General features: G+C 34.5%; 1 protein-coding gene across 1 annotated transcript; it reads right to left on the reverse strand.

The window, feature by feature from the left end:
* Window positions 1-892: 892 nt before the first annotated feature.
* Window positions 893-1,424, reverse strand: LOC117614735. The gene has a single exon (XM_034343634.1). It carries the CDS (start codon window positions 1,312-1,314, stop codon window positions 1,111-1,113), a length of 204 nt encoding a protein of 67 aa, XP_034199525.1. The 5' UTR covers window positions 1,315-1,424; the 3' UTR covers window positions 893-1,110.
* Window positions 1,425-16,096: the final 14,672 nt, after the last annotated feature.

Below are 16,096 nucleotides of genomic sequence, written 5' to 3' on the forward strand. Positions count from 1 at the left end.
TTTAACTTGAGCTCACACCCACCATATCTGACTTTGGCCTAAAAATGAATCAACTTCTTGCTCTGTAGATAATGGAGAGGTGTGGTTCAAATCTTATCGAAGAATTACATTAATTGTTGGCAATCAACGCTAAGGATTCCGAGCCTCCCTTGTATTTTAGATATTGTGCATTTAATCGTATTTCACCAAAAAATTTAATCATTCTAATAATCTAACGATTTAAAATATAACGTGTAAATTCCTAATGCTATATCTTAACGCTGTTAATTCCAAATAAAATAAAATAATTTGCCAGTCAAACCCTCCTAACCCACAACCTTACTCATTCGGATTTGATGACATGCTTGTTTCTCCAAATTTCTCCCATCTTCAAGAATAGTCAAAACTTCTGTCACATGTCTTTTCCTTAACGAATATTCAGTTGGCCAAAAATATAAAAAATTAAGGCCTCCTCGTTCCAGTTCCACCTAGAGAAATCTAGGCGGGCTTCTTTCCTTTACAAGTTGGTAGCCTGGACATTTCCATGACGAAAGATTTTATGCAGAAGGAAAGTCGGTGACCGGCAAAAAAAGAAAAGAAAAAGAGTTGGTACTTGGTAGTAGAAAACCACAGTACGGATTGTCCATTTTCAATATTCCATCCCCTGAATCAAAGGAAAACATAGAGGAAATGATTAAATCTGGTAAAATCTAACCATAATTCTAAAATTCATTTTCGCACATTCACTAATTATTAGGATTAGCAAACAAAAGTATAGTAATTACTAATGATTAGTGACTGACTTACCTCTAAACAAATTAAAACTTAAAGAAAACGGAAACCACCCATCTTAATTAGATCTTCTTAAGCTCAGAATCATAATATATATATATATATAAAGGGACCCAAAACATTTCAACCAGTAAATAATTTAATGGAAAACTTGCATTCAAATCAAGAACCATCCAACAATCATTTTTACAACAAAACCCCATGGTTCCTGAATCCCATTGTAACCCAAAAGGGCCACAAATAAAATACATGGAGAGAGAGAGAGAGAGAGAGAGAGAGAGCTTGAATTTTCTTGGTCTCTGCTGCTAAATGTATATGCTGGTGTTGTTGAACTTGTTGTTAGTAGTACAAGACCAAGCGCCTGGCACAGAGAGTGCAGAAATACTTTCTCTTGATCTTGAAGCACATGGGCAGAAAGCAAAACTTCCACTGGGCCTCAACATCCACAGCCTGCACTTTGCCTCCACAGTGTGGGCATGATCCAGGGGCTTGCTGCCTCCCCAGCTCCTTCTCTTCCTCATCACAGACATACACCAACCACATTTTTCTCCTGAGTCTTTAGTTTCTTCTGATCTTTGTTTCTTGGGTTGGTTTTCACCAAAAGGCACAGGCTTTTCTCGGATTTGCTTTTTGATCTTGCTGAGTCGGTTCTTAAGGGGCAGCTTTGTTTTGATCTGGTCTGGGTTTTTTGAGAGATTGGGGGTTGGAGTTTTGGACAATTCATGTGAATCCAATAAAGAACAACTGAAGCTTGTCAGAGTACTTATAAGGTGGAAAGAGACTTGGCTTAGTTATTTTATTATTATTTTTTTAGTTCAGGAAAAGAATATTCCCCACACAAGTTTAAAAACTTTATGGCTTTTACCTTTTTCTCTCAAAAATAAATTTTTTTTTAAAAACAACTGTGTTTTACCTTTACTTTTATACCATGGTCTCATTTAGCTTGCTTCTACATTTTTTATTGTTGTTTTGTTGAAATTAGATAAGAAGTAAAATTCGAATTTGGGACATCTTTTTAAAGTATTGATAAATATTTATAGATTAAGGGGATGTATTCAATTGAGATTTTAATAGATTATAATTACATAATTTTAATGTAATAGATTTCAATCAGATTTGTAATTATATGATTTTACTTATGATTTTAATATATTGCAATACATGATTTTACTTATGATTTTATTCACTTAGAATTTTGCTTATGATTTTAATTGATTACAATTACAGAATTTTACTTTATATTTCTATATGAGCATTTTTTGCTCACCACATTAACCAAAGGTGTATGCTCACCGCCACCTTTAAAAGGTGTCTGCCTCATCATTCTCAGAATCTCTTCTTCTGTAACGCATTAGTACTAGTAACCAACCAGCCACACCAATCAAAAATCAAAGAGGCAAGTTTTGAGTTTTGAAATTGGGAGTAAGACTAAGAGCAAGCAATTTCGTATTTTCTTTTGTCATATTTTGATTGATTCATAATTTGGCAGTTTATTGGATTTGGAAGATTTTAGTTTTGGATATAGGGGCAGCCAAATCATATGGAGGAAGATGAGATGGGTTTAGGGGTTTAGTGGTGGTTGTTTTTCTAGAGAAAAAAATAAATTGGTGGTTGTTTACTGTACACTGAGGGAGAGAGGAGAGTGCAGAGAAAGAGGGGTCAAGGGAGGGAGGAGGAAAGAAAGGAAAAAAAAAAAAATAATAAAGGAAGAGGGAAAGGAGGAAAAATAGGGAGTGTGCTATGATGTGGGCCTTTTATCGCCTCTCTTATGATTTTTTTTTTATACAGTAAAAAGCATGAAAAAAAAAAAAAGTATGAGAGCATATATGAGAATCATGCATAGGAGGTTATGATTTGTTGTGTGATTTGGTATGTATATCACACACTCAAAAGTCTCACACAATACACCATTTAATGAGATACATTAAAATCAATAAGTTTTTGAATATCACGGTACTTTTTCTTATCTTTTAAAAGTCCTAATTGAATAACAATGGACTTGTATTGATTATTTAAAAATCTTAATTGAATACTACTAGACTTTTATTGATTACTTAAAAATCCTAATTGAATACCGCTGTACTATTAAGCTTCAAAATAATCCATTAAATTTTCCATTGAATGCACCCTCTTAAGAGTTAGTGGGTGAGTGGTAGAGGTGTTTGTTTGCAGACCCCATGGTACAAGTTCCAATTCCCTTATGTGTGGCGCCCCCACCCTAGATTAGTTGATCGCTTTATTTATAACAAAAAGAGATGCAAATCAATGCTTTTTTTACTGGATTAAACCCGTTAACTTGTTATAAAACGAAAATAATAATTATTTCTTTGCTTATTTTTTCTTCTTTAATATTGAATTGATTACTACCCACCTAATTGACTTTGTATGTGGGTGGGGACCAGAATAAATCAATCTTCAATTTGAGTTTCTTCTTTTGGTGAGTTTGGGGATCGGAGGCCCCATAACAAATATAAATAAAGGCACTATTCACGACCGTAAATTGTGACACGTTAAATTAGAAAAACCAGTCCAATTAGGATTTGAATACTTGCGAGGTGAACGGAGAGTTTACACAGAGTAGTCCGTGACCTAAATTAAAATAGCTATATTGTTAACGAGGTTTGTTTTTTAAATAGAACTAGTCTCTTCGTACACGCTTCCGCATATGTGAGAGATTTTTTATATATTTTTGAATTAAAAAATATAATGAGTAGTTGTGTTTCATAAAAATAGGATCATTATCTTATTTTTCTTTTAATTTTAATTTTTTAAATATAAAAAAATATGAAGTTACTATATTATCTTCATTTAATTAATAATTTCAATTCTTAATATTTGTATTAATCAATGATATTTTTTAATATTTTGAATGTTTCACTATTCTTTATTTTTTGCATTATATAGATAAATAAAGAAACAATATTGTACTTAAATTTAATCTAATATTATAATAAAAGATATTCAAACTTAAGTGCACAGTAAAAAGTACATCCGCTCTATTCCGATCTATCCAACAAACTTATATGTCTACTAGGGAAGAATATGACGAAGAAACTTATCAAACAAAAAAAAGAACAAAAATCATATTCTGTGGCCAAACAGTAAAACCGAAAACTCCCCCTCCTTTCATATTCTGATACATGACGTCAGCACTGAGTCAATTGGCAGCCGTATTGTAAGGGTGGGCCCGAGGATGACGTCAACGTTGCAGATCCACGTGTTGTAAGGTCCATTTTCCACAGCGCTTACCCTATGGATTTCCTTCACTTTCCAATAGGCGCGTCGGCACGTGCCACGTGAACGCAGAGTCTGACGGCTGAGAAAACTGCCAAACGGCAGTTTGGTGGCGAGTTTGTAAACGGAAGCACCGAACGCAGGTTTGGAGGTGCGTGAGCGAGCGCCTGCATTCTGCTTTCTCTTGGTTGTTGCAGTGTCAGATTTGAGACCGTGCCTCTCTACTGTAGCAACAAAAACCATCTCTTCTTTCACAACTTTTTGTTTTGGTCAGTTCCACTTGATGGCATCACTCTTAAAAATATCTCTGGGAGCTCACTTGGTTGGTTCAACATTCTGTTAGATGTTTCTGGTTTTTTTTTTCTTTTCTGTGGATGAATAGCAATCGATATATCAATTTTAATTTTTTTGTTTCCACCCAATTTTTCTTTTACATTTTTGATTGGCGAATCAAGCAATTAAAATCAGATCAACTACTCTTCTATCTAAGTTCTCCGATTCATGCATTCTCTCATTCCTAGTAAGTACCAGTTTGGCATTACTTATTTTTGGTGATAAGTGATTTTTTTAAACAATTTTGGGAAGCCCACTTTGTTTGATAAACTATAAGAAAATCATTTATTGTTAAAAATTGCTGTGAGAGAAAGCTATAAGGGAAAACAATTAATGAGGTGCTTTCATTTTCTGATTATGCAGGAATCAGTTTCAAAGAGGCGCTAAGTTTAATGATTATGCGGCAATCATTTTCTGATTATGCGAGAATCAGTACCAACAACATTTTTAACAAAAAATTTACCAAACGCCAAACTACTTTCTCTCACAGCAAATATGACACAATTATTTTCACAGTACAACAATGCCAGAATAGCCCTAAGTAAACATGTCATTAGATAGGAGAATCAAAGAGTTGGAATCAAATCAACTACTTTCCTATTTTATACTAATTTTAATTTTATGGGTATTTGAGTATGGACTTTAAACTAAAATCCACATAATTTTTTATTTATTATACCTATGTGTTAATAAACGCATGAGAAATTATAAATTAAAATCATTCTAATACTTATGTGGTAATAAATATTTTAAAAAAAACATAAATTGAAATCATTCCAACACACTTCACCGATAACATGCTATTAATGTTGTGCATTAACGTGGGTATTCAATTCCCTCATTGCCCACAAGGCCCAAAAACCAAAAGACAAACTAGACATGGTTTCATTGTTTGTCACACACATTTTCAAGTTTTAAGGGTATAATTATCTTTTTTTAGTAATTATTTTATGTGTCGATACGCATGGACCCGATACAATAATCCATGCCTTACAATATGTTTGTACCATCTAAATATGTTTGTACCTATTGTACCAAAATAATATATGTTTGTAGCTAGCTCTAATATGTAATATTTATCTTCTGTTATTTCTTTTACACTTATGAAGGGCTAAATTGGTGTAGATATTATGGCCCGTTTGGTTCACGGAACAGACATCAGGGGAAATCACTTCCTATTTCATTCCCTAAGGAATGAGAAATTGAAGATTTCTTTCCCACATTTGGTAATGTCAGGAAAGTAACCGGGAGATTTTACTTTATTTCATTTCCCATGTTTGTTTTGAGTACGAATGAAAAACAAAGTTTGTAATTTCTTAAACATGCAAGTGCTCTAAGCTTTTGAAACCCTAGCCCATTTTCTCCTAAAAAACACTCTTAGAGCCTTTTCCACTTTGAGGGGGGAGAAAGCCATTGTTCTTTCCCTATCTCCCCTCTTCTCTTCCTCTCTTCCTCCTTTCACCCATTTTCAGAGACAAAGGATTGTCCCTATTTGTCTTAGTTTTGTTATGATTTTCATCCAACCATTATAGGCGGCTGCTGCTCAACATCAGATCTTCACCTGCATTTTGGCATCAGATCTCCACCACCACCTTTTTTGCAATTTATTTATGTTTGGAATAAGTTGCAGAGACTCTTTGGGTTTTCTGTGTAGTTTTCACCTATCTTTTTGTGAGAGTTTTTCATCTCTCCTTTGTGAGAGCTTTTCATCTCTCCTTGGTGAGAGTTTTATTTGTATTGTTATGGCTTGGTTTTTTCAAGCTTTATCTCTTTTTTATTATTCTAAGTTTGCAATCTTAGTTGGGATGCCTACGCCAGAGTTTCTTCGATCTTGCCTGATTGTTAGTGGAGACATATATGATTTTCTTAATTTTGATATTAGACCGCTCCGTTATGGTAATGGCCCTGTTGTGGCTAGTGACTTTTTTGGCTGAATTATGAATGCAATCATAGAATTTCTCCAACAAAAAAAAAAAAAAAAAAAAACACAGTTTGTATAATTTTTCAATTATACCCATATTAAATCAAATAAAAAAAAGAGTGCATTTAATGAGATATTGTAATTCTAAATTGTTAATAGGGACAAAATGGTCATGAAACATGTGCATTGAATGTTGGCTCATTTTCCCAAACTTTCCCATGAGTAGGGATAGAGTAGGATTTTATATTTGAGGAGGCCAAAATGTTAAACACAAAAAGTTTAGTTGTATACTTTTTTTTGGCCTATTGAGTAAATTATTGCTAAAGCACTAAATTGAAAATGAGTGGTTTTCTTTCATAAATATAGTATGATTTTACTATTATATTCATATTGAAATACAATTTTGATAAGTACTGATTTGTGGTGAGGGGGCCATAGGCTTAAGTATAGCAATTTTTCTTTGCATTTGTTACCACATCCAATATATACATTCAAATGGATTAAATTAATTTGTGGGGCCAAGGCCACCTCTGGCCTTAACACAGCTCCACCTCTGACCATGAGGAAGGAAAACAAAATTCAAGTTGGGAAGAAGGCTTCACTTCCCCACTACTTTCTCATGTACATACAATCATTTTCCATGTCTGAATTTACCAAATATAGGAAAACAATTGATTTCCCATCTCCAAACCTTCTTTCTTATGAACCAAACAGAACATATGGGTGGTAGCTTTTGAAAAATAAGTGACTCGTGAAATATAAACTACAACAACCTCATCCTACTTGTGACCTGTCCTTCTCTTAAATGAAGAATATAAAAAATAAATATTTAACCTTTTGTTTTCCTTAGCTTCTCTTTCTCTTGTGTTTATTTTAGGGGTGGCATTTTAGACCGAAAAATCGAAAACCCATAAAAATCAACTGACATTTAACCGCAATGGAATCGCAATTGAGGGAAACCGAACCGCATTTGCGGTATGAAAAACCGAACCGCATTTGCGGTTGCGGTTGCGGTATTTGATTTTCACAACTTGCGATTGCCGCAAATCGCGACTATATTTTTTTTAAAATAAAAATTACATTTAATTGTTTCATCGTAGCCATTGTATAATAAGGCAACTTATCTTGTAAGTAATTAGTTTATTTATGCTTATGTTATTTATGCTTCTTATTATAATAAAATGTACAAAAACCCTAGCCCCTTTTCTCCTAAAAAACACTCTTAGAGCCTTTTCCATTTTGAGGGGGACGAAGCCATTGTTCTTCTCCCCTCTCCCTTATTCTCTTCCTCCTTTCATCTCTTCCCCCATTTTCAGAGACAAAAGGTTTTCCATATTTGTCTTAGTTTTGTTATGATTTTCATCCAACCATTATAGGCGGCTGTGGCTCAGTGTCGGGTCTTTACCTGTATTTCGGCGTCGGATCTCCACCACCATCTTTTTTTGCAATTTTTTTATGTTTGGAATAAGTTACAGATACTCTTTAGGTTCTCTGTGTTGTTTTCACCTCTCCTTTTGTGAGACTTTTTCATCTCTCATTTGTGAGAGCTTTTCATCTATCTTTTGTGAGAGTTTTATTTGTATTGTTATGACTTGGTTTTTTCAAGCTTTATCTCTTTTTTATTATTCTAAGTTTGCAATCTTAGTTGGGATGCCTATGTCAGAGTTTCTTCGATCCTGCCTGATCGTTACTAGAGATACACCCAATTGTCTTAATTTTGATATTAGACCGCTCCGTTATTGTAATGGCCATTTTGTGGCTAGTTTGTATTGGCCCTTTGTGGCTAGTTGCTTTTTTGGCTGAATTATGAATGCAATCATAGAATTTCTATAAAATAAAAATAAAAATAAAATAAAATGTACTAAACTTATGTTCTTTTATTTGTAGATAGCATTGGTGCTCAAACAACACAACGAGGTTCTTCAAATCTACTCACCACCACAAACACTTGAGTTTGTAACTTTAGTTAGTAACATTGGTGCATTGCATTTTCCTTTTAGTTTGTAACTTTGATTAACTTTGAATTGGATTTTTCCTTTGGGTTGTAACTTTAATTCATTTTGCATTGCATTTTCCTTTTGGTCTGTAACTTTAAAGGATTTGGAATTGGAATGCTTGAGAAGTTGAGGTTGTGAATGCTTGAGAAGTTTAACTTTAATTGGAATGCTTGGAATTGTAACTTTAATTTTCTTTAGGTTGTGAATGCTTGAGAAGTTGAGGAGGTTATGAATTTATATATGCTTGAGAAATTGAGATTGTGAATTTATTTCTTTAGGTTGTGAATTTATATTTTTGGGTTAAAGTATGCTTGAACTCAAAAAGCTTCAAAAATCACTATACCGCAAATAGTCGGCCGGTTTGCGATTTAGGCAAAAATTCACAATTACCGAACTGCAATCACCCCTAGTTTATTTTGTCACCCTTTTTCTTGGGGGTAATAAAGTCAGACGAGAATACTACTGGGGTAGGCCGTTCAAAGTCATAATCATAATATATATATTAATAATTTCTCTAGCCAACAAAAAATTACGACTATAATTAATAAGCTCAGTTCAATGAGGATGGGCTATAGCTCTCTACGTGGAATATAATATAGGCAATTAGGCATGCTTCATGCAATGGAAGGGGAAGGTCATCTTATTCACCAAAATTTGGGACTATCTGGCCCGGGGGTCAAGTTTTCAATATGCTAGGGTTCTTGATTAATATAAGATCCTTATCATATATATATATATATATATATATATATAAAATAAAAAAGAAACTTCAATCGTACAATTAAAGACATCGATATGATATCTAGAATACCAATTCTAAGACGACAACAAACTAATATGTTTAAAACAAAACTAACAGCCGCACTAAAACTAATAGCCCACATTATCACAATTAACCATAATCTCATACAAAGCTCACAATACAAACCCAATATAACCGAAACTTTAAAGTAACCCATGAGTCTAAATGAACCTTATCATATATAAATGTACATATCTGAATAATTTTATTTGCTTGTATTTTTTTGTTTAACTTTATTTTAAAGTTTATCTTAATATTTGAGTTTTATTATAAAATCTTAAACTACAATAAGAAGGCTTAAGATTGAGATAGATTTGGTTGGAATTGAAAATAAAGCAATATTAAGACAAATCAATCGATTTCCATATGAATCCATGCATGCATAGAACGTTCTTGTTATTCATTGGTCAAGTTTGAAGACCAACCCTAGTCCGGTCATATGCAGGGTGGGGAGGGAGGGGCAGGTGGGATGATAATTTAATTTACAATAAAATGGACCGGCAATATAGAATTCAGTTGTGATTTGCACAAGTCTATATAAAGGAGAGTTTTCAATCGTGAAAAGCTGGCTAATTGCTATTTGGGCCAATAGGTTTTGTAATTCCAGGGAGCAATTATTTCCTTTTTATTTCTTGTTTCCGTGTCTTTAATGTGGGCAATGGAAATTTGGTCTAGAAAGAAAGGTGGGTGGTGCAAGGAAATATTTTCTTATTACGTGAAAAAGTTTGAAATTCTAGGTTGATTTCTACCTTAGAGGATGAAGTTTTAGATGCACTTGGAGTTTGCAAGTACCAGGCTATTCACTCCATCGAACACCCTTACAACTACAACTTTAGATCCCAACTGCAGATTATTGATTGAATCAAACGAAGCTGTGGAGAAGATCATGCCCAAATAACTCTAAACAAATCTCAAAAGGCACATATATCTGTGCGCAAAAGAGAGAGGATATTATTGTATTAATAATTGGCACAAATTAATGTACTAATTATCTAATTAAAAATACCTGCAAGTATATGAATTTATTGGAGTATAGATTTCTAAATACGGATCGTTCCCAAGAAGAATTGGAGGTTTATATGTAAGTATAGTTTGAGTACGTATAGAATACTTATTTAACACAATCACAAAGGCAATATACAAATCAAATAATAGGAAAGAGTAAAGAAGGGTGAGAGAAATGAAACAAAAACAAGAAACCAAAAGAAAACACAATCAGCATTTTGTATCACTCTTGTATCCCCACTGTATCACCACTTTATCATCACAGTATCACCAGTTTATCTCGTTTTAGGTCGAAGACAAATTTATGAACTTCCTTTGTTTTCTAGCTTTGACCTCTGTTCTGTTTTTTTACCTGTAACATAAAGAACCTAACGAGGACCAAATGTCGAAAAATAAATAACAAAGTGAGCAAAATTTAGTGGAAAAAACACTCAAAGTTTTAAAACTACGAATACAAAAGGGTGATCAATCAAAGAAAAACATAATTCTAATGCTTAAATGTAACCGAATTCTAATTTTGACAAGATCAACATAAATGATTATCAAAGTGTGAAATTAAAATAATAACGAACACTAGTATTTTCGGAATCCACCCTAAACAATCCTATTCAAGTCCATGGATACTCAATACTCAAGTTATGAACTCTAGATGCATTGATGAAGATGTTCGCAATCAAGACCGGGTTTAGTGGCTCAAGACGCATGATTCTCTTTAAAATAAGTAAGGTGCGTGTTTAGTGCTACAATATTCGTGTTTCCTATAAAATCAATCTAGGTGTGGTGAGTACTTCGATTTAATCATATGAAAAACTCATTAAGTTTGAAAAGAATATGAACATCACAAGAACCCTAATAGCATGACGTTTAGATTAGGTATTCAAGAAACTAATTCACATGGATGATTCTTACTTCATCCTAGGCCTGGGCACGGATCGGTTTCGAATAGTAGAAGGCTCTTTCGTTAACCAAATCAAAGACTTCAGTAGACCATTTTCTCTTCCGTTAACCAAACCAAAAACTTCGGTAGACTTCGGATCGGTTAACCTAATATTCGGTTCGGATTGGCCGGTACACCAGTAGTACCGTAATAGAAACATACTAATAAAAATACAATTTATAATACTTTAACATAACATAAATTCTTGAAAAAATACACCAAATTGTCTTTGTAAAGTATAAAAATCCAATAGTCTAATTCATCCAAGTATGAAATCAAATAACTTAGTCACTATATCATTCAATATGTACTCAAGATGTACTAGGAGCCACTTGTGTTTGTTGTTTGAACCTTTGAGTGTTCTTTTTATTGAATTCTCTACATTTATGTAAATGATTTTGACATTTGTTCCACGTTGGGTTCTTTAGTTTTTCATGCTGAATCCAACCATATAAAGAACATAAAATTTGGATCAACAGTTGGAAAGTTATAGGTAAAAAACTGGACAAAGGTTGAAACTGAAAAACATAGGAAGTTCATAAATTCGTCTATGACCAAAAAGTGCTACAGTACCCGAGTAAGTGATACAATGGTGATCAAGAAATGATACAGTGGTGATAAAATAGTGATAAAATAGTGATAAAGCAGTGATACAATGGTGAGAAATAAGTGATACAGTAGTGATACAAAATGTTGATTGTATTTACCTTTGATTTCTTGTTTTGTATTTAAATAATAAAATAAGTATAAATATCGGATCGGTACGGGTTTCCGTCGGATTAGGAATTTTGTTTCCATTAACCAAACCAAACATTTCGGTACAGATTGGATCGGAATAATTAAAATTAAAAAATATTTATTTAACCAAACCAAACCAAACTGTCGGTACGGTACAGTCGGTACATGGATAATTCGGATGAGATGCCCATCCCTACTTCATCCATTAGTTACTTAGGAAAACATGATGGTACATATAATCCCAACAATCTCAAGAAGCATGCTTTCAAGGGTGATCCATCAAAGAAAAACATACATCAATGATAGATTATTTTAGTGAAGAGTAATTCATCATTTGTTGTCAAGGCTGCCTACTCTATCTTGCCAACTCATTCTTCAATATTAAACTCCACCTTTTACCTAAAGTCTTTGGCACATGCTCCACTTGTCTCCACTTTTATCATTTCATTTTGGTATTAATACATAGAGAGAGATTCTAATTTATTACCAATATGAAATCAAATCTCTATAATGTAATTAATTGTTACCAAGGTGTGGTAACAATTAGAAGGGGAGATGATACCAAAAGGGAGGTAAAAGTGACCCAAAACAGACTTTTAGAGTTAGTATTAATGGTGAATCGGTTGGGGAGGTTATACTTGTTCCATGGAGCTAAATTTTAGATATGTTGTAGTCGACACCCATTGGAACAAGTTTCATGAAGAACTTTACTGCATACGAGCACCGCAACATGGTGATCCAAAGCCAATAAGTTGACCTACGAAAATGAGCAAAAATAGAATTTATATTAAATAATGCACTTTTAGCTCATATTTCTTCCAACCAAGGTAAAACTTATAAAAACACAAAAAAGAAGTATAAAGCTATAAATTTTCAACAACTAACTCAAAACATTGGGTGAATAACATGATAAATCATGTATAATAATGAACCAATGGATATATATTCCCCTTGGATAGTACTCTTGTCCTAAAACTTGCACTGCACAACCACATGAATGCAACAAAATCAAAAGACCTTAAGTACTTGATTATGGTGTAGATAGAACTAACATAGTGAATTTAGTAAGCAAGAATATTAGGTCTCGTTTGGTGGGCTGGACTAGACCAGACTTCTCCAATTAAAATGTACTAAAGTCCTATTTGTCATTTGGTGGGTCTAAATGTACCCTGGGACTGGTTGGGCCTCATATTTCGATCGGATACCAAGCTAGTGAATGAGTGAACAATAGCACATTTGAAGAGTAGTCACGTTTTATAGAAACATTTATGCTTGCAATTATTCAACTTCTAGAGTGACATGTATTATAAAAACAATACACAACTCTTTCGCCTGATATATTACACAGAATTCATACAAATCATTCATAAATGTTCTAATAAGTTAAAGAGAAAGAATACGTAGCCAAAAATAAACTAGGTTAAACTCCTTGAAAGAATGTCTTACCCCTTAGTCTTAGACTCTTAGGCATGCTTCTTCATGTACTATATGCATTATGTTTGTCAATTTGCAAACTATGTAACACATATAACTTCCTGATTCCAAAAGTCCAGAAAAACCAAATCAACAAGTAAAAAAATACCCTTGACAACATGAAGGGAAGCTATCACATAAGATTATATATAATATTCCAATTTGGACCAAGAAAGAATCTTAATTCAAGGCATGAGATTCAAAATACAATTGAAAATAATAACAATTATATAATTATATGGAATTGAGAATAAAAAATTGAACGGCTTGTTTCAGCCCCAAAGAGGTTGTTGCATGCGTTATTTTTACTAGAATCTGATTGACAATATTGTCGGCCTGCAATTTTCCTCACGCAAGTGCCTTTCGACAAGTGCCAAGAATGAATTGAAGTTTTTTTTGTCGCTGTCTCTCTAGATGAGAATTCCATACCCCTTTGAGTGGTAACTTCCAAGAACACTTAACCTTCTTGTTCTTTTGCCCCTTCCGCCTTTTCTTGTACTTTTTCCCACAACCTTTCACTTCTTCTTACCCTGTCGATAGTTCCTGTTAGTAATAAAGCACAAAAAAACAAAGCTTCATATTCTCCCTACTTACTTTTTCTTGTTTTACCTACACCCCTTTTTTATTTTGTGTCTATCTATACAAATTTTTAGTGCTCTTTCCTGCAACTTTTTTTGATTGAAGACGACGCAACATAACTTGTTATCCATTTGGAAGACAATCTTGAATTCACTGATATGTGTAATGGGGTCCCCCTTATTGGGATCCTTATTATCGCTGATAAACCTTTGAACAGAGGAGCAGTGAGAGGGATTTTAAAGAAATCTTGGGACAAAAATTACAATTGTTAAGGACAACCTTCTGGCAATCACTGTGACAGATGAAACCATGGCAAATCGAATCCTTCAAGGCGGTCCTTGGGCAATCATGAGCAACTCTTTTGAGTGTTCATAGTTGGACACAAGGTTTGGCCATTGAAGATGTCAATCCTTGTGTTATTACGTTTTGGGTACTAGTCAGTAAGTTGCCTTTGGAAAAAATGTGTGAGGCAAGTGCCAGAAAAATTGGGGGTACTCTGTGTTGAGATTTCAATAACAGAGCTTAGTTTTGGGGAAGAAGAAAAATAGGAAACGTTGCAGAGAAGAATAGAGTCGTTGAGGAGAGAGAGAGAGAGTTTGTTATTGATCACCAATCATTGCAATGCACTCTCACACTGATTCATTCCAACGGAAAGATCCTATTACAAGGAAAAGGAATGAAATCCAGCCTTACAATAGTGTCAGCAATATGAGCTAGACACTTGGAACAAAACTAAGACATATGAGTCCTACAATACATGATTGAATCTAAGCCCTACACTTGTCAAGCTAAAGATTAAACCTCTAAAGAATTTACATTTTAACTTTCCCTTCTAAATGGTTAACTGGTTTAACCCCTAGCAGCCCTCTCAAATAGTCGAATCGATCCTTTGGTAGTGCTTTTGTGAATATATCAGCTATCTGCTTCTCTGACTACTTGTATCTCAAGTCTATAACTCCTTCTTGCAAAGCTTCACGAATGAAATGATACCTGCGATTGATGTGCTTTGTCTTTTGATGAAACACATGATTTTTGGTGATTGCAATGGCATAGGTATTGTCTACCATCAGTGGAGTTGCCTCTGTCTGTAACTCTCCAAAATCCTCAAGCACAAACCTCAACCATATAGCCTGAGTGGTTGCTTCACTTGCACCAACATATTTTGCTTCTGCTGTGGAAATAGCTACACTATGCTGCTTGACGGATGCGCAAGAAAACACACCACTGCCAAAAGAGAAAGCATAGCCAGAGGTGCTTTTCATGTCATCTTGGCTTCCACTCCAATCACTATCACAATATCCTATTAATGAGTTTTTATGGTAACATGAGAAAGATGATGGCCTTCCATTCAGTCATAATCGTCAACGTAATATGCTGGAGTTTTTGAATGCAAATTCTCTTACTGATTTGGGTTTTCAAAGACCCAAGTACACATGGAGATGCTTTCGAAATAATGTAGTCCATATCCAAGAAAGGCTTGACCGGGCAATAGTGAATGACAATTGGTTACAACTTTGGCCAGAGGCACATGTTTTACATGGGCGTTACATTGGATTTGATCATTGCCCTCTCAGGGAAAGAAATTCTGATTAAGGCTGTAGCCTCGGCAATACCTGCCTACCCAATGACATGCTTTTAAACTACCTTCTACTCTATGTTATGAGATTGGCATGATCATGGCTAATTTCTGGTGAGGCTCCTCCTACTCTGGGGATAAAATTCATTGGAGAAATTAGACTAACCTTGGGCAACCAAAGTCTTGTGGCGGCTTGGGATTCCGAGACTTGGACGATTTTAATAAAGCACTCTTAGCTAAGCAATGTTGGCGAATTCTTGCGAACCCCACTGCACTTTGGGTTAGAGTTCTTAAAAGTCTTTATTATCCCCCACCGTGGTTTCTTGGAGGCTGGAAAAAGTGGCAGGGCTTCTTGGGCTTGGAATAGCCTTTTGGTAGGGTGTGAGATTCTTATCAAAGGAGCAAGATGGCAAGTCATGAATGGCAATGCCATTAATATATGGTCTGATACTTGGCTACCTCAACATGACCCTGGGTATCTTAGGGCCTCTTGTCCTGTGCCCCTACATGCTCCAACTGTTGTTGCTGAGCTGATGGATAAAGATCATCATACTTGGGACCTTTCTCAAATCAGAGCGTTTATTTCTTCGCTGGATGACCAAGCAATCATGGCAATTCCTATCAGCAATTCGGCTCTCCCTATGAATGGGAGATACTCAGTTAAATCTGGATATTACTACCTCATGAAGCATAAAAAGAATCAGGTTGTGATGAAGGCAAGCTCTTCTCA

The sequence above is a fragment of the Prunus dulcis genome, chromosome 1 (genome assembly GCF_902201215.1).
Source record: "Prunus dulcis chromosome 1, ALMONDv2, whole genome shotgun sequence".
NCBI lineage: Eukaryota > Viridiplantae > Streptophyta > Magnoliopsida > Rosales > Rosaceae > Prunus > Prunus dulcis.